This window comes from Propithecus coquereli, unplaced genomic scaffold (genome assembly GCF_000956105.1).
Source record: "Propithecus coquereli isolate 6110/MARCELLA unplaced genomic scaffold, Pcoq_1.0 Scaffold73, whole genome shotgun sequence".
In the NCBI taxonomy this organism is placed as follows: Eukaryota; Metazoa; Chordata; class Mammalia; order Primates; family Indriidae; genus Propithecus; species Propithecus coquereli.
In genome coordinates, this window is record NW_012153396.1 from 2259302 (window position 1) to 2285177 (window position 25876).

The window sequence follows — 25876 nt, forward strand, 5'->3', positions numbered from 1 at the left end:
TTGGTCAGAATTCAGTGGTCTGCAATATTGGACAGGGCTCTGGGCTAGGAACCTCAGTTCTCATTCTCCGATAACAATAACTACCTACGGGACGTGGGAAAATTGCATAACCTCTCTGAGCCTGTTTTTTGTTTTTCTAAAAATTTTAAATCTCTAAGAGAGAATCAAATTAAAATCTCTTCATGATACTTTCCAGCTGTAAAATGTGACTGATACTGAATCCAGAGTAGCAATTCCTTTGTTGCTTCTTTTTCCTTCTCAAAGGTAAAGTGTTGAGCAAGGCAGGTTAAGAATTGATCAGCCTTTGCTTTTGGAATTCTAGTCAACAAATCAGCCAACATCTGTGATCACCTGCTCTGGGTCAAGCCTTATGCTAGGTTTACAAAGATGAAAACTATGGGGTCCCTGCCTTCAAAATTTGTGGTTTAGAGGAGAAAACAAACACTAAAAAGTAATTATTGACACATACAGATTCCAAATTCAGCTCTGCCACTTACTGGCTGTCATTAAGTCATTTGGGACAAGTTACCTAACCTCTCTAGCCCTCAGTTTCCCAGGTTGTGAGCTCAGCTGCCAGAGGCACATCGTCTGGGTGTGGTTCTGGCTCCTTCGTCATTTGGGAGGCGTGTAACCTTGGGAAAGCCCCTTAAGCTCTGCATTTCCATTTCCTCATCTGCAAAATGGGGATAATAATGGGAGCTTCCTACTTAAGTTCTTGTGAAAATTTAATGAGTTAAAATATGTACGTTTGTTAAATGAGTGCCTGATATGCTAAGCACTTAATAAATGTTAGTTGCTGTTATTGTAAGGATTAAATCAGTGTATGCATGTTAAGTATAGCGTCTGGTACCGTAATAGGAACTGGATCCATTTTTGTTATTATTAGTATTATTTCTATAATAAAGGTTTCAGTAGATGGTTACTGGAACACAGAGAAAGGAGAAATTAATATTGCTAAGGGAAGAACTAACAGCCCTCTTGTGTATATCTGAGGACGCTCAATCCAGAAAAGCTCATGGGACTTGCCAAGGTCATATAGAAGTGAGCAACCAGACTAGGATTTCAACCCAGGAGATGTCACTTCTAGTCCAGCATTATGTTAGAGTCGCTAGTATAGTTTGTGTCCCTAGAGGCAGGTGGCGTAAATGGGCACAGCAAGACTGAGGTCAGGCAGGCCACCCCAGCCTCCCCTGCTCATGAACTCGTTGAGTGTTCAGAAGCTGGGCTTGGTCAAGTTTAGCAGGTGGTTTGCCAGGGCTATGAGGCTGGCAGAACCTGGTCTTGTCCAGAGCCAAAGCTTCAGGCCAGATTTCCGAGGGTTTCTTCATGCCCACCTCTTGAGCTCACCTTGGGGTTCATGGACAGGCCAGACTCACAGATTGACCAGTTTAAGGATGGGAGGCAATGGGGCATGTCGCCCCACCTCCTTGGAGAAGCGGTGTGCTGCCGCAGCTCTCTCTACAGCCTGGCCCTCTGGAGCCCCTTCCTGCACGTGGCAGCACCCCTCCCTCCTCTCCCCTCCTTTGCCCTCTATGTCTCCCTCCCTCCCTGCTTCCCTCCATCCTCTCTTCCTCCCTTCTTTCCTCCTCCACCGTTCCTATCTCCCTCCCCTCTCTCTTCATTCCCCAGCACTCCTTTGGTTGGTTCTCCTCCACCACCCCCACCCCGTCTCTGCCCCTGCCCTCCCCATGCCATCAATCCTTGCTCTCCTCCCAGTCTGGAGAGTGCCCACCTTCTGGGGAGCAGCCCCACTCCTCAGCGTCTCAAACCCTGTTCCCAATCAGGTGGGAGGGCTGAGGTGGCAGCCCAGACCTCCGTGGTCCTGCCGCCATGGGGGTGGGGCTGGGGCTGCTCTGGCGGGCTGCTCTGGCAGGCTGCTCTGAATGACAAGCGGGGATATTGATCGCATTCTGAACTCAGCCCAGCCGATAGAAGGTAATTAATGACTCCATTTGCCTCACTACCGAGGAGAACAATTGAGTTTGAAACTGCAACAACTGGCAGCTGGGGATACTGGGGGGCAGCCTGGGGGTGAACCCCTCAGAGGGGGAAGGTGATGTGTGGAGAGGCTAAGACAGAGGGGGGGCGGCCCCTCCTCCAACCCCAGTGCCCCAGCCTGCCCACTCCCCCTCTATTCCCACTTCCTCAATCACTAAGACTTACTGTCCCCAAGATTGTTTCTTGCCAGTTGTGTGATCTTGCACATGTTTTGAGCTCTCCCCGAGCTTGTTTCCTTATTTATAAAATTGAGCTGTGTAAGTGTTCTGTGATGACTAGAGATAATGTGTGTAACGTACCTAGAGCCTGCCCTGAATATAGTAAGTGCTCAATAAATGATGGTGAAGATGATGATCTTTGACAAAGAAGGCAAATTTGGTGGAGTGGAGAGGGTTTTGGAGTCAGACATTCCTGAGTTCAGACCCAGGCTTTGCTACTTACTAGCTGTGTGGTGTTAAGCAAATAATTTTGTCTCTCTGAGACTTTCCTCTTCTGAAAAATTGGAGTAATACTAAGTACCTTGTAAAGTTGAAGAGATTTAATGAGTGTAGGTGAAAGCCCTAATATTATTAGTTTCCCCATAGATGGGTAGATATTTATATTTGGGTTTAGAAAACTGAAGTTAGCATAGTTCTTTACTTAAAAAAAAAAATTCTTCTCAAATGCCTACTCCTGCTTCTTGGGATTTGGTGGGCAGCTCCTGTTAATCCCATCCCGGTTTTATGGATTTGATGAGCCTTGGTGCTTTCTCACCAAGGAAATGACATTATTTCCTTCTGTCTATGACTGTCTACCTCTTGTCCTTTGGAGTGACCACCTTGGGAATCGAGGTAGAACATAAAAATACAAGGAAGAAAGAACACTTCTGTCCTTTGCCCCTTGCCCTATCCCCAAGCCATGATGTTCAGTGACTATTCCTCTTCCCGAGCTGCTAAGATCTCACTGGCCAGCTAGGGTTCTGGCCTGTGGTGCTAGGTGTGAGGGAGAGTGAATAGCAGCAGATCTTTTGGCTGAGGAATAAAGACATTTTTAATAATGATTCTAGAAGTAGTACACACTTACTGCACAAAGCCTGCACAATACGGAAAAAAACTTAGATAAGAAGAAAATACAAATTGCTCATGATCAGGAAGTAACCACTGTCGCCATGTCGGTGGCTTTCCTTCTAGTCAAGATGATCTTTGGTATTGTAGTTCTCTTGGCTCCAATGGGAGCCCCAGACTCTGGACAGCAGGTGGGCAGACAGCCACTGTTGTCCACTGGTTCAGTCCACAGTTGTGGACTCCCCTGTGCCAGGCTCCCTAGTGGATATGCCCTTGAGCTGGCCACTTACCCTCAAATTAGTTTGACTTCGTTTACTCTGAACCTCAGTTTCCCCACCAGCAAAAAGGGACCATAATCCCTGCCTACCTTGGAGAGTGGTTGGGAGGCCCATACAACCTAAAGTCTATGAAGACTTTCTGTTAAATGCTAAGCAAATATGAAGCAGTCAGAGAAGACAATATGAGCTTTGTTCCCCTTGAAGGAATAATATATGTCAAAGTTTTAACTCAGCAGTTTGTTTAATTTAATTATTTTATATCCTGTCTGTGTTCCAAAGAGGACTTGTGGCAGGTAGCTCACTCTCCTTGAGAGTGCTCACGCTGTAGTGGACAGAGCACCTGGAATGGGTGATAGTCCCGAGAGTCCTACTCCCTGGTCATGTGACTTTGGACAAGTCACCTGCCCACCTGACCACCCACCCCAGCTAGTTTTCCTTACTGCAACCTGAAGAATTTGGACCAGTTGTCCCCTAATCATCTGGACACAGTCTGCACTCAGCCAGCACATGTGCCACAGGCTGCAGCCTCAGTACAGGGAGGGTGCAAAGCAGAGAACTAGGGATGCTACAAGGGAGGCTCTGCCCCGAATGGGGCAAAGTGGCCCTCAGCTGGGCCCCCTGGGTTTGGCACCCTGCCAGCCCCTGCCAGCAGAATGAAATGATTTAGAGGGCAGGCTCTGGAGTCAGGCAGACCTGTGTTCAAATCTGGCCATCATTTACTAGCTGCATGGCCTTTGATGAGCTCCTTAACCTCTCTTTGCCTCAGTTTCCTTATCTTTAAAATGGGTATCGCAGTACTTATCTCACAGGGTTGTTTGGAAGGATTAAGTGAGCTCTATAAAGTAAAACAATGGCATGTAATAAGTTCTTGATACTTGTGATCTACTACAGAATGGTGGCTGGGCAGGGGACAGGAGAATGGAGCTGAATCCTCTATATATGGAGACTGTTTGACTAGCACACGGTCCCTTCCTTGTTCTGTGGGTCTTACTAAACCTACAGCAACCACATTTTCCAACCTCATTCTAAAAACATAGCCTGATAGTGGGAAAGAATACTGGACATCAGAATTGCTCCTCAAAGCCCAGGACATATGGCCACATCCTCCAGCCCTCTTGGTGCAGGGAGTCTAATGTAGAGGCCTTCTCTGGGCCCTGTCCTCAAGGAGCCTCTGCCACCCACTTTGGATGGCAGCTCAGCAGCTCGGAGGTTAAGTTCTGCTCTTCACTGGGGACACAGTGTTCTCTGGCCATTGGGTAGATGCCCGTATGTACATGGGCAGGATGGTGTTGCCGAGAGGGGGAAGGGCTTCTTGTGGACCAGAGTCGATGTTGTTAGAGGCTGACAAGCAGCAGAGGTGAATGAAGAAAGGGTTAAGTCTACCCAGGGGCCTGCTGCAGGGCCTTCCATATCCTCTCATAGCCAGGGATGCGTGGGACTCGCCTGACAAGTGACTGGGTGTCCTGGGATGCCTGACCAGTCAGGTGGCCAGTCCTTAAACCTTCTGCCAGGGGTCTGGCTTTGAATGCCATGTAGGAGAGTCTCATTCATTTATTCAATCACTTATAGAGCAGTCTGTGCCATGCCTGGCGCTGGAGCTACAGGAAGGCCTCAGTGGTCCTGCCCACGGGAGCTCACAGCCTGGCTGCTGAGCACAAGGGGGCTGTCGGTGGGGAATCTTCTTTGGGATGGGTGCTGCCTAAGGACTCCCACATTTTCCTTCCCGGCTCACTCAGAAACCTAGATCGAGACCCACTTCTGCTTCTGCCTGGCCCTGCCAGAGAGCCCCTCAACATCATCTGGGCCTTACCGTGGTCTCTTCCTCTCCCTTGCTATCCCCTCTGAGACTCCGCCCATGGGAAGTCCCAGCCTGAGCTCTCTCTCCATCGTCCAGAAAGGGCCCTCCAGGTGGTCAGCACTCACAACTGCTTCGTTTTCCCTCCCTCTTCCATTCTCTTCTTCCTTGTTTTCCTTCCTGCTCCTCCTCCTCTACTCTCTTCTCCTTTTCCTCCTCCTCTTCTTACCCTCCAAAGCCACCCACACCCAGGCCCCCCCAGCTGCCCTCCCAGGCTTCAGGAAAGCAGAGCCAGCAGGTTTTATTCCTGCAGCTAGTGTCCTCACCCCAGCCAGCACTTCCCTGGCTTGCTGTGGGAGGCTTCTTCCCCTTTTCCTCTCCCTCTTTCTGCCTCTCCCATGCCTCTGGGCTTCCTCCTTCCCTGAGCTTCTCCTCCTTGGACCTTCTGACCCAGGGCTTCTCCCAACCTCCTTTGCTCACTCCCACCTTGCCGTCACCCCTCCTTTCCTTGCCCAGCTGATGGAAGGACACCACCCTTCCTCTGGAGAGAGCCCACGAGAGCCTGTGGGACCTGTGGTGGATTTGGAGGGCTGCCTCCCTGTCCCCCCGCAGTATGCCACTGCCCTCGCCCTGCCCCGGTGGCCCCCTCGCTGCTCCCACAACTTGCTGTGTGCTCCTTCACCACGCGTTGTGCCTGCTGCCTTCCTTCTTTGGGGAGTTTCCTCCAGCCGCTGGGGGTGGTTCTCTGTGTGCTTCCATCACACCACTTAATTTTCCTTCTCCCCCACCTTCAGTCACGTCCTCTTCCCTTCTCCCCGCCTCCCGCTGCCACCTCTGCCAGTAGCAGGCTTCCTTTGCCTTCCCCCTGCCCTCCCCCTCTCCCTCCACCGCTGCCTCTGTAACCTGTCTTACCACCAGGGCCTGCGTATACAAAAAAATAAATAAATAAAAAGGTCAGTGAGTGGAGGGAGCAGCAATAACCCCTAAAACAGTACTATCAGTGGAACATGATTGATCAATTGAATTCCATAGCGGCTGAAAAATGTGGGATTAAGTAGTGTATTATACGCACAATGAGTTGAGGCATGATGTTCATTTCAAGTTCATTTCGCCGGCCTCTGCCACCAGATCAGGCAATCAATAGGGGCAGCAGATATCATATATCACCTCTCTGCGGGCTGGGGAGAGAGCACCATAATCTCTCGCAAATTTAGAGTGACAGATTTGTCAAGATCTGAAGGGCCCCTGAATAAATGAAGGCAAAGAGACTCCTCCAGCCAGTGACCTGAGGACAAAGCTTCAGTTCAGCTCCTGCACACACATACACACGCACAGGCGTGGAGTGAGCCAAGCCACACACGGGCATATACACAAATCTACACAGAGGCATGATGTGGGTCCTGCCACACATGCACATGCACACACACCCTCACAGACAAATGCACCCTGTATGCCCCAGGACAGATTTAGTGACATTGCAATAACTGTACACAAAGACACTTGACACCTCCTTTAGCCCTGACAGCAGGACTTCCCCAAAAGGTATGAGGGCTTCAGGAAGAATTAGACACAATGGAACATGTGAATAGCTGCAGGGGGGGAAATTAGGATGATGGCGCATCCTGGAAAAAGAGGCAGGCACAGGAGAAAGGGGGGATGCGGGTTCATGCTCCCCATGCAGTATCTCAAACACACACACACACACACACACACACACACACACACACACACACACTTGCAGAGAGGCCGTTACTCTGTCCTTTAAACACACACAGACCCTAATTTATCTGGATGTTTATATATGTACAAATGCATATACACAGAGAATACTCACACAAAAGGGAAAAATAAATTTATCACTCCTCAACTCACACACAGGGATGCATATACCCTCTGAGACTGAAAACTATTCCAGAGCCTTATGCAGAAAAAGCCACAACCACCAAGTTTTGTGTCATAGGAATGCAGGCATAGCATCGAGGCTGCTTCTCTCTGCCTATCTCAGACTTGATCCTGATCTTGACTTCTGTCTCTCTCTCTCTCTCTCCCTCTCTCTCTCTCTCTCTCTCTCTTTCACTCTCTTTCTTTGCTTTCCCACCCCCTCCAGAATAGAGCGTGAAGGGAAGATGGGAGGTCCCGTTGGGAAGGCAGACCCCATGCTCCATCTACGAGGCCAGCAAGGGAGGGTGGCTGCAGGTTGAGTTAATCAATATGTAATATTTTCTATGGTCTCCCGAATGATACTGTATGGTGTTACTGTATATAATGCAATATTGATTATATCATATCGTATAATCACCTATAAACTGATATATATAACAGTCCCAGAGGAACACCCTGGAGCCTCTAGCATGGACTGTCCCCAGGCCCAAGGCTCCCCAGCTGGTCTTGGGCTGAGGGAGGCCAAGGAGTGGCTGAGCTGATGCTGGGGGGATGCACCTTCAGGTCAGGAGAGTTGTAGGGTAAGGGTTCAGGGAGAGGCAGCAGAGCAGACACATTGTGGATGCTCTGAAAACTCCCAGGGACCAGAGACAGGGATGGCAGAGCGGCGAGAATGCCTGGGCAGAGCATGACGTGGACACACGATTGGCCTGCAGCCCCCAGGCAGCGGGCACTAGTGCAGCACCACCGTGGCCCTTCCTTTGTGGAGCAAGTCTCAGCTCCCTTTGGAGACCCGCAGGAGGAACCAGGTAGCCAAGGAGCTGGCTCCTCACAGAGGCCTGAGCCAGGGTCCAGGTCAGAGACAGAGGTTGACAGGCTGGCCAGGGCACACCAACATCCACAAAGGCCCATCTGTAGCCTCTGCCCTAGGAGGGGCCTTGCTGATCAAGTGACACCTCTTTCCTCCTGCTCCGACAGTCCTGGCCTAACCCAGGCAGAATGCCTCGGCCTTGCTTTCAGAGGCCCTCCTTCCTCAGTGAGGTTAATTACTTCACCCAGTCTCCATGTTACACTCAGCCTCGGAGATTTGATGATTTTCAACCCTTGGAATCAGTGGAACTGAAATTCATCTCAGAGCCGAGTTCAATTCTCCACAGGTTCAGCAATGCTGGTCCAAGACACCCCACTCCTCCCCAGGCTGACGCAGGCCGTGGGACAGACATGACCTGGGGAGATGGCCCTAGGAGCCCCTTTGGCTCCACCTCTGCCTAGTTCTTCCTGACCCCCCACACCGTGACCACGTCCCCTTCTCTTCCCAGGTCCTTCAGAAGCTCTGGCTTCCTCAGCTGGCTCTCTGAGGCAGGGCCAGCCTCCTGACCTAGGAGCTGGGGTTAAGGGGTCCCAGTCAGGGTGCAGAGCCTTGGGGGCCAGAGCCAGGTACCCACCACCTTTGCGCACTACACAGTTCCTGCGCCTCTGCTGGGCTGGTGCTAATGCCCCAAGTGGGTCCGTGTGTTCTCCAGATGTGTCTGAGGGCTCAGTCCCCAATGGAGACTCCCAGAGTGGCGTGGACAGTTTGCGGAAGCACTTGCGAGCTGACACCTTCACCCAGCAGCAGCTGGAAGCTTTGGATCGGGTCTTTGAGCGTCCTTCCTACCCTGACGTCTTCCAGGCATCAGAGCACATCAAATCAGAACAGGTGAGGAAGGAGCTTTCTGCTTGTAGCAGTGGAAAGGAACTGGGCAGAACAAGGCCCCTTAAGAACTTCTACACTGAATGCCACATGCATACCCAGCGTTGCCTGTGTTGCATATGTGTGCACCGTGTGTGTGTTGTGTGAACATGCTTGCACAAGGACACTCTGGTACAGTTAAGAAAAATCATTATGGTATGTATATAGCAATTAGAAATGATGAGTTCTGGATGCAAGAGTATGGCCTTGGATAAATCTTACCCCCTTGCAGAGCCTCAGTTTCCCCATCCATAGATGAAGGGGTTGGACCTATGGTCTGTCAAGTCCCTCCCAGCTCTGCCACTCCGTGGTTCCTGCACAGAGTACTCAGGAACAACCCCTGGCTGCGTCCCTTGCCCAACCCCCCTCAGGGTCCTTCAGAAAGTCTACGCAGGCCTGTGGGCTCTTCTTGCCCAGCATCACCGCTAGCCCCATTGGTCCCACAGAGCCAGTAGGTTCCCCAAGTCCCCAGCTCGGCACACCTCCAGCACATGGCTCCCCCCACATCAGCATAGCCCCCAGCACACTCACTCGAACGTAAAGCACACTCCCATCCCTCCCACACATGCAGCCCAGCCAGGCCGACAGCCGCAGCGCAACACGGCGTGCTGTGCTTGCACGGGCACACTCGCGTGCGCGCACACACAAACGCACATGTATGCCAGTGCAGCCCACAGGCGCCACCCGGCACAACTCCACTCTCAGACTCCAACAGCTCCCAGCCACTTGCCTTTCTCCCCGCCCGTCCTTTTATCCCATAAGCTGTTTGTCTTCATAAAACAAAAATCAAAAGTCTTTTTAAGGTGCCCTGAGCCATAAACCAACAAAGGAGGAGCCGGCCGAGGCGGGCGGCTCGGTGCACCCTCCCCGAGTCCCCGGCTGTATTACAATGAATAACCTTTATTTACTTTCATTAGACTATTAAACACCAGCACAGTCATTTTTCCCCCTGAAACTCAGAGCAGGGCCCATAAAGCAAATCCGAAGCCTAATTGAGTTCATTTTAATTTCTCTCCGATCACAGCGAATTACTCTGGTGATAAATCAGGGGGCAGCTTCACCCCCAGTAGAAGGCCTAATTTGCAGCTAATTACAAAACTGATTTCTACAGGAAGATCAATACGAGAAGGAATTGGAAATGACGAGGCAATCCCGTCCAGCCAGGGAGGGGAGGGGGCCCTCTGGGGGGGCCAGGAAGCGGAAGGGAAAAAAACAGACCCGAAAGAGCAGAAAATCAGTTTTAATTTAACGTAATATTAATCAGAGCAACTTTTCCTGCTTTGTGCAAGCTCCTGGTCTGCCCAGCTCTGGGGTCTGGCTTGGCGGTGGCTGCAATAAAAAGGCAATTACCCGAGTGTTTCGGGCAGGACACCCTTTCAGAGTCAATGACTGGCCCCCTCCCACCCTTCTGTTAGCCATGTGGACTCTCCCCCTCCCCAATTTCATACCCCAGTGCACAGGCAGAGAGCGAGGGGCCTGTGGGGCTGTCTTTGTTTGTTTTTAAAAAAAGGGGCACCCGCACCCGATCAGTCAGCCCAGCAGTGCCAGGCTGGAGGTCCCACTAGGCCCTTCTCACAGCTACTGCCTCTGCCATCATGTGATGATTTGCTCCTCCTCCCCAAGGCTCCCTACCCCAGGGGGACCTTAATACCCCGTGCCTCTCAGCAAGGGGATCCCCACTGCTACATCTGCCCTCAAGGATTCTTAGGCAGGAGATGCCACAGGAATGTGAAGGGTGCTGGGATAACCACCCAAAATACATAGGCTGCACCTCCAGTTTCAGCAAGTCAGGCCGACCCCCACCTGCACAAAACTCTCCATCATACACCAAGCCCACCCCACCAGCTCTCCCTCCCTCTGCCCCACCATCTCCTTCTACCCCATCTGGGAGGGCTCCCCTGTTCCTCCTCCCCATCTGCACACCGAGCCCTTTCTCTGTGTGTGCACATCAATAGAGAGCTGTCGCTTTTCTCTCTCCTCCCAGGGGAACGAGTACTCCCTCCCAGCTCTGACCCCTGGGCTTGATGAAGTCAAGTCAAGTCTATCTGCATCCACCAACCCCGAGCTGGGCAGCAACGTGTCAGGCACGCAGACATACCCCGTTGTGACCGGTAAGGGGGCTTCTAGGAGGGTAGGGGCTCTGCTTTCTGTGGGGGAGGGTGCCTTGGCCCATGCCATCTGGGGCCCAGTGTGACAAGAGGGCCCCCCGCCACAATATCTGCATAGAGAGTGAGCCTCCAAAACCAGGGTGCTTCCGGAACAGATGTGTGCAGATATGGGGAGAAAAAACTGTGGTCAGGGCATCTGTGGGCTCCAGCCTGGAAAGGCTGAAGCTAGAAGGGCTGTTGGGATTCTTTCTGCCTAGGCTTTGCCTTTTTTTTGCCTCCCCCAAGGTGCCCAGAATCCTGAGCCCCTTGTTAGGACCCGTGCAGAAGAATGCAGAGGGCAAATAGGCCAGGCTGGTGAGAGTGGAGCATGGGTGCCCAGTATCCGGCCTCCACACGCCTGTGTCTCCAAGGCTCTGGGAGGACCTGCGGCCCTTTCAATCCAGGCAGCATGAGAGGCTGTGGCTTTGGGCTGAGGGCATGGCGCCCAGCTCTCTGGGGCTACAGATGAATGCAAATATTCTAGTCTTTCTCTTGCTTCCCAGACAAGTTACTAAGACCAAGTCTTGATTGCAAAGCCAGGTAGGGTCAGGCCTGATCCACGGTCAAATGCAAGGGGAGGGGACACCATGGCCAGGAGCCCTGAGGATTAGCAGCAGCAGAGGTAGTTTGCATAGAAGGCCAGGTGGGGTCCAGGGAAAGGCCAGTGGATGAAGCTCCAGGCTGCAGAGCTGCAGGCTGCGGAAGGCACCTGGCACTGCAGAAGGGTTTCCAGGCCAGGAGAGTGCCCAAGTGGGAGAGACACACATTGAAGTGTTATTAAAATTCACCTAATTATTCTGGAGACACTAAAGCCAATGTGCCGTTTGTTCCTTGGGAGACAGGATGATTGAGAAGGGTCTCAGTGGGAATTGGGAGACACTGAGGCGTTACCTGCCGAGCCAGGCAAGCGGAGGCGGCCTGGGGACCTGGCAGCGGGGCTGCAGGCAGCCAGCCTCACCGCCAGTGGCAAAGACAGGGAGCAGGCACAGTCCCTGCTGTGGGACAGGGCCTCGGTTCTGACTGGGAGCTGATCTGAGAGTTTGGCTGCACTTGAGCCTGAACTGGGCTGTGAGTGGCCACCCAGCCTCCACCTGGGGGCTTGGGAGAGCACTACTGTTAACTTTCCCAGCCTCTCCTTAAGGGGGTGTCCTGGTACAACTGTTTCCAGCCTAGATGGAGGGGAGTTCTTTGCCTAGGAAGTCAGAGGCTGAGTTCTGGAAGTGTTAGAGAGCTGGACTGGGCTTCTAAGAGTGACAACCTTAGCTGGGTTTGCTGGGTGAGGGTCCTCAGCACGAGCCCTCCTTAGCCCAACTCGGAAGTTCTCTGACCTGCTGGGTGTTCTGACCCGAGGCAAAGAGATGGCCCAGGCCAGGCTACTTTTCTCCTGATCTCCTGGTAGGTACAGTGGTCACTTCCCAAAGGTGGCTGCCGCAGGCAACTGGCAAAAAAACCCAGGAGACTTCTCTAACTCCAGCTGTGCTTCCCTGGGCTCGGGGCCACAGTCCAGAAGCGGGGGACTTTGAGGGTGGAGATATGGATCTTCAGGGTGGGGCTCCTGCTGCAGGAGCCACAGGGGCCGGTGCAGAAAAGTGTCTCCACCTTGAGCAGCCCCCACCCTCTTCCCCCCCATGGCCCTGGAACGGTCCCAGCTCAGCCTGGGAACATCTCCGGCTGATCCATCTGGATCCAAGTGTGAGAAAAGTTCATTTCAGACCCAGCTTGACATTCCCAGGTGGCAAGTTAGCACTAACATCTCAATCTGTATGCGACATTTCAATCAAGCGAGGAGTAACAAAAGCAGAACCATTAACATTCGGAGCTGTTCACCAGTGGTAATGACGGGGAAACTCGCTCAGAAACTGGAAATTACCAAAAACAGAGAAGTGTGTGGAGGGTGGGCGAGGGGAGGTGGGAGTTGGGGTAGGGAATGATTTTTCCACACTCAGGCCAAGAGCCAGTGGTTGGATTAATAGTGCCATTATTCGAGAAAGGGCTGCAGATTATCCTCATTCTTAAAATGTTTTTGCTGGCAATTAAACTGCTGCAGTTATTGATCTTTGTTGATTTTATGTCCTCCTAATTTGCATAATCTATTAAAGATGAATGATTCATGATGTGTTAATTATGGGGACAAACAGAATTTGCTGGAGGTACTGTCAAGGTGAGCAGTGGGGCATTGCCCAGAGACTTCATGGGCCATCTCAGGAGTGGGTCCAGCATGTTAGCCTTCGGGCCAGGACTTTGTGGGCAGCAGAGAGCAGTGATGCAAGGAGAACAGACACAGGAGAGGTGAACTTTGGGTGAGTGACTTCTAGAAAGATGTTGGCATCTGTGAGAACTGGGCTCCAAGCAGGGCTTGGGTATGGGAGAGGCTCTTGGCGTGTTTGTAGAAATTCCCCTCAAAGAGTCTTAAAAAGCTTATTTTGTTGGAGAACATTAAGGACTTTGGTGAAAGAAGAAAAAGGGAGGCTCTTTCAGGTAGGCAGATGATTCCGGGCAGATGCTTGCAAAAAAACAGAGGGAGCAGGGAGGTGATCCTGTGCCCACAGCCTGGCTTGGGAGTGCCAAGGTGCTCAAAGAGCCCTCTTCATTCCCACATCTCAGGTATCCCTCTCATCTCCTTCTCCAGGACAGGCAGCTGAGGCTGCAACCCTTAGGGATGAGTGCTAAGGAAACTGGCCCAGGAGTGCCCTAGCCCAACCCGAAAAGCCAGACCTTATTGATATTCCTGCCACCTCCTGGCACTGGAGGCTGATTTCAAACTTCACCAGCCACTTGATGTAGCTGTTCCACAAGGTCAGGACTGAGAGGAGAGAGGAGCCTGGACTATTGTGTGGAGGGGAGAGTGGGGCCCAGTGGGCCAGGACACAGCTAATCACATTGCAAGCTAGGGTGGCTGCCAGGGGCTAGGGCTCAGCCCCGTAGCCTCCCCTCCCCACCTTCCATCATGGAACCAAGGAGAGAGACTGATTTTCCTGGGTGGTGTTTGTAAGTTCTGCCGAGATTTTAATTTCACTGCATCACAACTCAGCAAGCTGCCAAGTCAAGCTGGTTATTTAAATTTATCACCCACTTTCCCTTCCGCCACTGGGCTGCTCTAGCTCAGCGGCATCTCTTCTCTCCAGTCCACGGCTCTAGGCTGCTGGTCTGGAACGGAGCCGAGTCTCTGCTAAGTGATAAAGAAAAAGGGACCAGCTACATGAGAGAATGGGTCAGGGGCACTCTGGACCCAGGCTTCCTTGGCCTGGCTGGCTGTGGCTGGTACTTCCCATCACCTTCTTACCCCTCCGAAGGATCCACAGGGGGCCACCATCAACCTCTTAGTCATCCCCGGGCCTGCCAGGTCAGGGCACTTACAGTGAGGACTCTGGCCCCAACTGCATGCTGGAGCCTCATTCCTTCAAGTCTCCCATCACGGGTAGAAAAGGTAGCCCCACTTCCCCACGGCTCCTCACCTCGACCCTTCCCTCCTTGTGCCTGGCTGGGGCTGCAGGGACAGAGGAGCATGCACAGACACTGGAGGTGCTGCTGATCTGGGGGGTGAAGATGAGAACTAGTTTAGGAGATGAAGATGTTCTGAGCAGTAGAGAGCCCCTTGACCCAGTGGCAGTCCACCCTAAAGGAGAGAGCAGGCTCCCCACCCTGGAGCCCAGATGGAAGCGGTGGTGGAGGAGGAAGTCAGTGATTGTGCAGCTCCACGCTGCCCACTCTAGAAGCTGGGGAACGTGCCAGTCCCCAGAGCTGCTGCACCCAGTGGGCTTCACTGGCCTCTAGTGGGCATCGCTGCCAAGGACTGGGAGAGCCCTGCGCAAGTGCAGTTCTCGCCACCTCATTTTAGTCGCAGAGAGGTGATGGAGGAGCAAGAGTGATGTCTAGGAACCAGGCTTACCAAAACATAGATAAAATATAACAAAAAGTGTTAATACACAGCCACATGTCACTCTGTGGTGCCAGAAATAGAGGGAAACTCAGAGCCAGGGCGGTGTGTGAGTGACTGCTGGCATCACACTGGGGGTAGAGCCTAAGTGGGAGACGTTGGGGTTGTAACACACCAGTCAGGAGACATGACTTTGGGTCCAGGACAATCAGGAAGCTAGATCTGAGTATTACCCTGCATAAGGCCAGGAACAGAATAAGGACAGCTCTGTCCATGAAAAGGAAACACACGAACTCATTCCAACAGCCCAGGGAAACAAGAGGGGGAAGAAATGTCACCATGAGAAATGGAGACCCCAGGCCTGACCCTGGATCAGAGTCCAGATTTATACTATGAATATGTTGCAGGAACCCCAAGCCAAGAACTTACATAAAAATTTGTCCAGGGCCGGGCGCGGTGGCTCACGCCTGTAATCCTAGCACTCTGGGAGGCCGAGGAGGGTGGATTGTTTGAGCTCAGGAGTTCGAGACCAGCCTGAGCAAGAGCAAGACCCCATCTCTACTAAAAATAGAAAGAAATTAATCAGACAACTAAAAATATATAGAAAAAATTAGCCGGGCGTGGTGGCGCATGCCTGTAGTCCCAGCTACTCGGGAGGCTGAGGCAGAAGGATTGCTGAGCTCAGGAGTTGGAGGTTGCTGCGAGCTAGGCTGACGCCACAGCACTCTAGCCCAGGCAACAGAGTGAGACTCTATCTCAAAAAAAAAAAAAAAATTTGTCCAGGATAGTAACCAACTCAGAAACCCCAGCAGGAATGAAGGCAGACCTTCTTGTGGAGACATTCTACAATCTAGAGCACTTGGGACTCCCACAGGAAAAAACTCCACCACTAAAGATGAGCTCACTACAAAAAATCACACAACTCATGTGAATACAAACTCTCACGAGGGAGAGTTAGCAGAAGCAATAGGACAATTAACACCCCCTGAGAACTGGAGATAATAAAATAATCCAAAAGCACTATAAACTAAGCATGTTTAATATTCCAAAAAAGATCAAAGAGAAATTTCAGTCGTGTCTTCATCACAGACCCGGATCCCCAAGTCCCCTGCCCCACCAGTGCTCAACAAATTGTCAGTAATGGGGACAGCAAAGGGCAAAGAATGGAGATCACACGATGGCTTATTGCCTGGGGTCTAGGAGGCAAGGAAAGAGCGGAGCCTCAGGCAGCTCTGGGAGTGGAGTCTGTTCCCAGCTTATCCAGGCTCCCAGACTGCGGGTTTCAACAGAGAATCTTACCTGTTCTTTGTGAAAATGTCTGAACATTAGAGAGCTAGGGACAAGGACAGTACTTTCCTCCCTAGTAAGTGGGGGGTAGGGGGGAAGCCTCATTAGCTTCCCCACCCTAGCAGGGAGAAGGTGGTTCTATTCCAGAGCTTGGGAGAAACTTCTCCCAATGCCTGGAGACGTCAGCTCAGAAGGAAGCTGTAACTAAGATCCGGGCAGAGGGAAGTGTGCAAGACGGGGAGAGGGAACAGAAGACACTGGTCTCTGCAAAGCTGGCCTATTTGAATGGAGGTGGGAGAGGCCATTGAGGCAAAGTTCACAGCTAGAAAGCAGGGGCTGGCCCCAGGGTCCTGGGGACCAGTAAGAGCAGCATGGGTGTAGCTTCCGAGACAGGACCGCCAACTCTTAGAAGCTCAGATCATTGCCCACATGTAAGATGGTCTGCCAAGTGGACTTTTAGCAGATAGAGGTGTGGACCCTGGGAAACCTCCTCCTACTACTCAGAGAGTCCTGAGGACCTCCAGGAACTGCTTCTTTCCTGTAGTTAACAACCCCCTTCCAATGCAACTGCATTTCCCTCCATAAAACAAACAGCTTAGCCCTTGGCCAGCCCCTCTGGGGGAGGAGAGGGCAATAAAGGCCGAGAAATATTTCTGAAGGAGGCTGGGAGTCTCCTAGTCCTGTCTGTCAGCTCAAAGCCCCTGATTAGCTAGAGGAATTTAGGGCACAGACATCAGAGTTCCTCTCCAACCTTGAAAGGAGAGGGCTAGGGCAACTTCAGACATGTGGAAGTCAGAGAGCCCTTTACTGTGGAGGCCAAACCAAGCCAGAGGGCTCCCCCTCAGCACCCATAGGTCCTAGACCCTTCATTGAGACTGAGGAGGCCCAAAGAAAAGAATAAGCCTCCTCCCCATACCCCTGAGGCCTCTAGCCACATCCCCAAGGACCTCCTGCCCCAACCTCAGCTCTGATTTAATTACCAGGGCATTTCCATAGCAATGAGACATTGACAGATATGCGGCTGCCCTGGGCCTGCAGCCTAGGAGTCGTCGGATCAGGGCTCCTTCCCTTCCTCCTTTAACCAATCCACTTCTGGAGGTAAAGGATGTGAAAAAGAAGAGGCACTAATCCACTCTAGGGATCAGAGAGTCAAGCCAAATCTGAGCAGCATAAAAGCTGTGCCATGCAACCTCCAGCTCCAAGCCCATGTCCACGTCTGTGCCTACCAGCCACCCGGTGATGCTGGCCTGCCCTCCCCAGGAGGGTGCCACGGCAGAAGCACATAGGCCAGGAATGGGCTGCAGAGAGGAGGAGTGTCGTGGGGAGGGTTTTGGGGCATCTTAGCAAAGATGTAGGTCTGTGGTCAAATTTGACCCATTACCATGGGCCTTTCTTCTCACCTCCTCTCCTTCACCTCTTCTCTCCATCTGTGAGGCCCAAAAGGCTGAACATGCCAAATGGACTGTGCTTGTTCCCCCACAGTATGGTCTCACTAATGCATGTAGAGATCAGAGAGAGAGGCCAGTCTGAACTTGAATAAAAATATTTTTAAGAAATCGATGATCTTTATATCAAGTACACGTAGTAGCCAACTCAGGCTAACAAAGGGTGCCTAATTAAGAATACTGGGACACTGTTTTCATGATTAGCTGGTAACCTAGGGAAACTTTCAGCTGCTGTAGATGTTGTTTAGAGATCCTTGGGGTGTCCCAAAGGGGAGTTCTCCAAAAGGGGATCCCCTAGCACTAAGCTTGTTTAGTCCATTATTTGGCACTTTCTAAGAACAAAAGATCAGCTAAGTGAATCAGTCAACCCCACCTTTTCTGAATGACCAGAAATCCTAATAGTGGTGTCCCAATGAATGATACAGGTTTGTATTGGGACCAAGGGCTCTGAAATATCCTGGTGGCCTCAAAGCCACCCAGGCAAGACCTGAAACCTGTTTCCCCCAGAGGGCCAGCCACTCCTAAGGTGACAGGAAGACCCCCCCTCCTTCCCCAGGGTGATCAGAAGCCTTTCTTCCTCCACTGTTAGCTATAGCCTCAGGACAAACAAGCCAGTGCTTTTTTAACCCTGAGCTTTGGGAGGCAAGCTCTGCCACTATTGTCACTTCTGAGAGGGCTTTGCCTGCCTTCAGCCCGAATCCTCCCCTCTCCTCCCAGTGGCAGTGGCGGCTGGGCTGGCGGGCAGGCAGGGAGGAAATCCCGCGGCTCTGGCTCCGAGAGCAGCCTAATGCTCCAGCGGCTTAAGTGGCCGTTTTCCTTGGGATTAGGGTTTCACTTACACAGAGCGCCTGAAAAACACCGCGCTTTCGGAAGGATTAGAGCTGACAATTCAGTGCTCTCAGAGAACAAAATAAAGCCGGAGAGGAACTGGGAGACCTGGAGTATCAGGAGACTGTGCAAACAGGCTTAACCTCTGCCCACCCAGCACGAGGGTCTCCCCTGCTCTGAGCCCATCCGTGAGCCAGGGCCCAGCCTCCCGAGTGCCAGCACCTGCCCAGCTCCAGTCTTCATTTGCAGTTCTCGAATGGAGCCAGAGAAGGCAGCATGGGGAAGTGAACTGAGGAGAGGGCTGGAGACATCTCCCCTCTCCCTGAGCCTCAGTTCCCTCCTCTGTAAGATGAGGCAGTGGGACTAGAAGATAGCCCTTTGAAAATGTGATTCTCCCCAACACTCGCTAGTCTGATCCCAGGATTCTGATGCGGCGGCTCCATTTAGGGACCAGCTGAGGCGGAAGGAAACCACCTCGTGTGAGGCCGGTGCCAGCAGGCTACACAGCCCAGATGAGGGCAGTGTGCTGGGAGGAGAAGGGGTGGCAACGGCATGACTGGTTGTGTCCAGCTGGTTAGCTGTCAAGGTGCAGAGCTCACTGAGCCCCTAGGACACGCCAGGGACCAAAGTCCAGCTGTCAGTGGAAGCCCAGACCGGCTGCAGGAGCTGCTGCCCTGAGCTGTGGGCACAGCCCCCTCTGCTGGAACCCGGCGCAGGCAAGCCGCCAGTTGAGTGTGGGGCCAAGACAGTGCCTGGGGCTGGGGGCCCTCACACAGTCCCCCGGCCCCCAGAGGACAAAGCCCCGGGAGGATTTAGAAACCTGGGAAATAAGAAACAAAATGAAATATGTAGAAAACTCTTTTCCTCTCCTTTTAAAACATCTTGGACAGATTTAAAGTTTGTTACTTTAGCGTATTATGTATAACTAGGATGGGTCATAAAGTGATCCTAACTGGTATAGTAATGTAAAGGAACAGTAGACTCGGGCAGTAATTACGAATTTTGTAACTGTGTGTGCTTGTAAGCATTATAAATGCGTGTGTCAGATGCAGGCACAGACTGCCAACCTTGAAGAAATCTAATGTCTCCATTTCCACCACCTTATGAGAAGCAGACAAAACTTGAGGAGAGGATAGTAAAACAAGAGTTATGTTTTCTGGCCTTAGGGTCCTCCGTGGTGTCAACTGGGTAGCAAAAGTACTCATTTTCAGAGAAAGATGCTGAGGAAAAGCATCTCTGAACTCATTGAAGATAACTTTCGCTGTATAAATCTACGTCTAATAAGTCTTGTCTGAGCCATCACTAGCAGCAGTTTCTGCTTCTTTGGTGGCTTCCTTTTTATTTCTTTGATCTTCTGAATGCTGACATTTTCCTTGACTTGAGATAAGCCTCCCTGCTACTGCACATGTTATTTTGCCGTTCTTTATATGATCTTGTTTCTTGGTACAATTCAAGTAGTTGCAAATAAATCAGTGTCTTATGACGAAGAACAGAGGTTCTTTTGGTTTTTTATAAAGTGCTTATTAATCTTTGAATCCATGAATATTTTTAAGAATATGATAAAAGCCATGTACCATCTACCCAGAAAGATACACACATATAATACCTATAACATTTAATGAGCAGCTTTATATGGAACCCCTGAAGTGCATCTGTGGGGCTCTACGGGATCAGTTAATCCCAATTTAAAATCCTCACTATGCAAAATGGAAGAAACTGAAACACACAAGAAACCAGAAGTGACAAGATGTTCTGTTGGAGGAAAGGTTAGCTTAGCATGATCTTAGGTTGCTTTTCTGGACCAAATATGTTATCTATTTTCTGGGTCTACAATATTGAAGAATATCACTGTGTAATCAATTCCCAGGTGAACTGCTGGTTCTGTAGTCCAGGGCCTGCCATCCAGCTGTGAAATCTTGGACATAATACTTAGCCCCTCTGAGTTTCAGTTTCTCATCTTCGGAATGGGAATTAAAACCATGTCAATATCATGGGGGTGGTATGGGGATTAAATGAGATAATACATATAAAATATGAAGGACGGTGCCCAGAGTATAGTAGGTGCTCAATGAATGCTAGCTAGTCCAGGTACAAGTAGAAAGAAACACAACTCTGCCCTTGAATCTTAGACCTGACAATTAAAGTAGCACAAATTATCTGATGACTAAAATTTTTCAGTTTCTTAATAAAGTCTTTTACTTTGCTTTTCTGTACTTGTTAAGAGGAGCTGCACTTAGATTCTCCAAAACAGTTGATTTGATCTGGCCCATTTGGTAAGGAATGTCTGACAAAATTGCACTGTCTGATTCAGATGTAGTGACTGCTGTAGAAATTGGCTTTAGAATCTTCAGGGACTTCTGCAGTTGAACTGAGAAGCCATCCTCATCAAGTACAGTGCTTCTAACACTTCTGAGCACTTTAAGATTCTCCACTACTACTGTTTCTTGAAAAGCCTTTGTTTTTTAGAAAACTCTCAAAGGAGAGCAATGCTTCACCCCATGGAGTTTTACTACAGACTTTTGGTGTCAGTGTTTTATTCTCTCTGCCCCTTTTTCCTTGCCTAATCTTAATGGCAGCATGATGATAGATTTTGTTGGATGACTTCTTTTCCTTTTCTTTGGCTCTTTTGGGGAGTATCTGACCTCGTATTATCATTAAGAGGCAGTGTGGCATAGATATGGCTTCAAACTTTGGCTCTGTCATTTACTAGCTGTCATTATGCCCTTCTGTGCCTTCATTTCTTCATCTTTAAAACAAGGAAGTTAGACTGATCATCCGGAAGGTTCTTCCATCCTTAAAAACTTTGTAACCTAGGCCGGATATGGCAGCTCACGCCTGTAATCCCAGTATTTTGGGAGGCTGAGGCAGGAGGATTGCTTGAGGACAGGATTTCAAGACCAGCCTGGGTAATATAGTGAGATCCCATCTCTACAAAAAATTTTTAAAATTAGCAGGGCATGGTGGCACGGGCCTGTCATGCTAGCTACTTGGGAGGCTGAAGCCAAAGGATCACTTGAGCCCAAGAGTTGGAGGTTAAAGTGAGCTATGATAACACCACTACACTCAGCCTGGGCAACAGAGTGAGACCCTGTTTCTAGGAGGAAAAAAACAATCTTTGTAACCTTAGAAAGCAAGTATCCAACATGAATTCGCATCCTCTTGTAAGAATACGTGGGTTTGTATCCATTTGCGATTCCTGATGCTGTTTTTATGTTACTGGCATTATCAGTGAGCAAAGCAAATACTTTACTGCTTTCCTATTTTATAACTGTTGTAGTCCGCCGTGATTCCTCCTTTTTCTGTGCTTTTGCCTATCTGTATAAAGGAGGTGGCTGTGCTGCCTTACAGTTTTAGAGTCCGTCTGCACTGCCGTTTGCCCACCCACCCGTAGTGCTGCAAAGCCCAGTGCTTTGTTGAGTCTTCCTCGCACAGATCCTATTACCCATTCATATTCTTTCACTAAAGAGGCTTGCTCACAGAATGCTGCTGGGCAAATGGTATGACAGTCTTAGTAATTTGAAAACTTCCTGCAGTATGTGTTTTCCATTATTGACAATGGTGTTCCAGAAGAATATATGGCTCTGGCAAGAGTTTGGTCAATTTTTTTCTGCTCTTCAGGTGTCACCTGTGTACTAATGAAGCCATTGAGACTGCTTTGTATGCAGTGGCTAGCACCTTTGTTGGCTCAGGGGTCCTGAACGGGCATTTCTTAATGGTGATACTGAGGTCACAGAACCTGCAGCAGTAGGAGCACAGTGACATGCAGAACACCAAGAAGTGTGCGTGCTTTTTCTGCATCACGGGCCTCTTCTCTCACATTTTAAAAAATTTCTGCATGGCACTTCCCAGCTTCCATTTGTCAAACAGAATTTGGAAATGTACCTTTCAACCAACAGTTCAGTGGGTCGATTTCAGCATGCAAAAGTTTCTATATGCTGGAAGTGGCCTTACCATTTTGCAAGACATAAAGCCAACAGAAATAAACTTTGCAATAGCACTGCCCCCAGGTTCCCTGGAAACACTTTCTAGGCATCTAGCCTTTCTTTCTCATAAAGCTAGGGAGATTTTGTGACAAAACCTTAAATGACAAAGAATTCATGTGTGGCAGGCTGTGGGAATCATGTAGCTGAAAAATCAAAATTCAGATGCATTTAAATTCCTGTTTATTAAGGAAGAGGTACTCTCCTTTTCCTGGCTGCTTTGTAGACTTTAAGATTACAGGGCAGGAGAAATTGTGTTTCTGTATCTGTCTAGCTTCAAAACCTCTACATCTTCCCTAACTCTCCTCTGTCTTAGCCCTTTTTTTGACCAGTAAGTGTCATATCGTTAATCTCTCTAGAAATTGATAGATATTGCTGTCATTGTCCACTTTAGGTCCACTCCGCTGAGATGGTCAGAAGGAGTATACCTTTTATTGACAATAGAAGCCAATAAAAGAAAACTCACAACAAAGCAAACACAAATTCTTTCTTCTATCTCTCTAGGAGTCAGAAATGATCTCTTGCTTGGCAGTTCTACTCTGTTCTTGAGTTTTAGGAAATGTAAGATATTAGCTACACTAGATAGGTATAAAGGAAAATCATTCTATTGCACGATAAAGCTGTCACAATATATGAGTCCCTCATTGTAAATCTCTCATCCTATAAAAACTCATAATCTATTGTTTAAACTGCTTTTTAAGAAAAGGCAGATTCAAACATTTATATTTTGTCTCAGTCCTTACCTCTTTAAAGAAGTCCAACATATATGAAAAAATTAGAAAAAAATTATAACTCATTAGGAATTGGCTGTGAGTGCAATAGAATGATCAAGGACTAATCAGGTATTTATTGTGCATCCCGCATGTTCTCAGCTATGCAGGATAAAGCAAAAGGCAGGGCCCTGCCTCAGGTTGCTATGATGTGTTTGGAGAAGCAACCACGCTACGAAACAACAAGGCTGATGCATGATGAAATATAATGGCATGGTAAACCATGGAGCACAGATGCTACAGAAGTTTGCAAGAGAGAAACTTCCCTGATGGGTAGAATGGTCAGGTTTTAAGGCTTCAGCTGGAAGGAGAGGAAAACTATATGAGTAAGGAAGAAGAAAAGGTCATGGCAAAAAGCACAAGGGTTCATAGCATGAAAGCCAGTGAAAACAGTCAAATTAAACCGGGGGGCGGGGGGTGAGAATCAGAGCTGAGAAAGTTGAGTGGGGAGAGTACCTAGGAGGCTTTGAAAGCTGCAGCATTTTGATTCAAACTGTAGGCTACAGGGAATTGATGATGGTTTTTACAAGGAAAGTAGTGTGATCAAAACAGTGTTTCATGAGGACTAGCCAAGCAGCCACATTTGGGACAGATAGGAGGGGGAAGAATGGAGGCAGGGAAAAGAAACAAAAAACTGCTGTGGCAAACCAAGGGCAGGTGATTAGAAGCTGAGCTGTGAAGGTAGTGGAGGAAGTAGACACCCAGCAGATGTAAAGATGTAAGGAGAACTGACAACACTTGGTGACGCACTGCATCTAGAGGGGGAGGAAGAAGGCTATGTTAAGAAGGACTCCAAAGTTTTTTGTCTGAAGGTCTTCAAGAGGGTCAGTAGAACTGACTGGGGAGCAGATGAATCTGCTTTTTATACTGGTTAGGTTTGAGGTGACAGAGGGACAGCTAATGAAAATGTTCAGCAGGCTGCTGGACATGCAGAAACCCAAGCTGTAGCTCTGTATTCCTAGGGAAGGATGAATCACTCAGATGTGTCACGGTAGGAGTGAGGAAACCCATACATCTCAGGAGTGTAGAAGGTGAGGTCATCTTCAAAGGGAGAGTGGCAAAGACAGAGATGCTTTGGAATAGCCATCGGGAGGTTGATGACTAGGGCCCAACCGAAGAAAAGAAGTGAACCAGGCCAGGTATACACGGTTCAGACTTCCTCCAGCCACGCCTTGCCTTCCCAGTGTTGCACAGAGGCGTTAGAGTGGTAGAGTGGTACTGGCTGGTAAGCAGGATGAGGGGCATCTGGAGGATAAAGGGGACCCAGGAGGCCCAGGAGAGGAGAAAGGGAGTATGGGAGAAAGGAGAGAGCAAATTATTGTTATTAAAGATCAGAGCATGCTAAATTGCAAAGAGAGGTGGTGACCCCTTTGTAGCAATGCAGGGGCCAAGCAAGGAAGGGAGGCCAGCTATGTTCCAGAAGGCATGTCTGTGGACCAGGGGTACCTCCCTCACATTGACTCGCTTTGCCTCCATTCCAGGACACTGCTAAGGAAAGCCCTGCCTTCCACCCTCCAGGCTCTAGCTAACAGAGGCCTCCAGAGACACAAGTCCAGCAGCTGGTGGGGCAGCAGATTTTGCTCATTGGAACTTGATCTGATCCACTTACACTGTTGGCTCAAAGCTCCTGATTCACTTCAGGGATGGTTTTCTATCATGTAAATACCATAAACACTAAAAGCAAAACAGCCCACTGGCTGGTCTCCTGCTCTCCACACCTGCCAGGCCCAGCACCTGCAGCTCCACTTGGAGAGGACAAGGAATACCCATCAGCCCCTATGGGGGTGGTGGTGGGGTGTCCTCTAAGCCCGAAGGAAAGATGGGGTGCTAGGGAGAGGAGAGGCAAACAAGATGATCGAAGTCCATTTGGCTACTGGAGAGACCACAGCTGAGTATCTTGCTGAGAAGGAGGAGTAAAACCAGGTCATCTTCCTCCCATCCCCATCTGGGTTTGGAATGCAAAGAGACACAGGCAAAGGCAGACACAAACACACGAACACACAGAGACGCAAAGAGCTACACAGCGCAGAGGAGCGTACACAGCTGATAGCAGACAGAGTTTAGCTAACAAGCTTAGACACATGCAAAGGCACAACTGGCCTGTTCATTCAGGTGCAGAGCTGCACACATACCCCCCACACATCTGCAGAGCTCTTTCCTCTTTCCATGGAGTACCCTGGTGTGAGTAGAGGCAGGCCCCTCTCTTCCAGACCTCACCCCTTCCCCTTTGTGTTTTTCCAGGTCGTGACATGGCGAGCACCACTCTGCCTGGTTATCCCCCTCACGTGCCCCCCACTGGCCAGGGAAGCTACCCCACCTCCACCCTGGCAGGAATGGTGCCTGGTAGGTGACAATACTGCAGCTGCCTAATCTAGGCGGGGGTAACTAAATTGTGGGTGAGCTGCTGAGTGGTCTGTAGTCTGAGGCTGGGGGTGGGAGGAGACCCAACATCCCACACTGCAAACCACTGCTATTCTGTCCCTCTCTCTCCCCAGAGGCTGCAGTTGGTCCCTCATCCTCCCTCATAAGCAACCCAGGGAGAAAACTAACAGAAGTGCCCCCTTGTGTGCAACCCACTGTATGTCATGGCCCCTCCACAGCGCCCACCCACCCAAGCCTGTGCCTGAGGAGCACTCAGCCTCAGCTCCGCCCTCAGTGCCCCAGCCCACCCCAGCCAGCTGACACTGCCTGGAAGAGCCTGCCCTGGTTTCCATGGAAACTTGGAGCCAAGAACCATTTCCAGGGGCATGTCAGTCACTCAGACAAAGCCACCCTGGTCCACACCAAGCCACAGGGGAAGACCAGTGTTGAGAAC

At 50.2% G+C, this 25876-nt stretch overlaps 1 protein-coding gene across 5 annotated transcripts in view; it reads left to right on the plus strand.

Annotated features, from left to right (window-relative positions):
• Positions 1 to 25876, plus strand: part of PAX2 (paired box 2) — a 79214-nt gene that overhangs the window by 49231 nt on the left and 4107 nt on the right. For 4 of the 5 annotated variants that reach the window (XM_012661667.1, XM_012661663.1, XM_012661665.1 and 1 more), the window contains 3 exons: positions 8519 to 8694; positions 10712 to 10838; positions 25303 to 25404. In XM_012661667.1, the coding sequence (XP_012517121.1) occupies positions 8519 to 8694; positions 10712 to 10838; positions 25303 to 25404 (405 nt within the window). Of the gene's footprint in view, positions 1 to 8518; positions 8695 to 10711; positions 10839 to 25302; positions 25405 to 25556; positions 25640 to 25876 lie in introns of all 5 variants that reach the window. The other variant, XM_012661666.1, reaches the window with a different exon arrangement.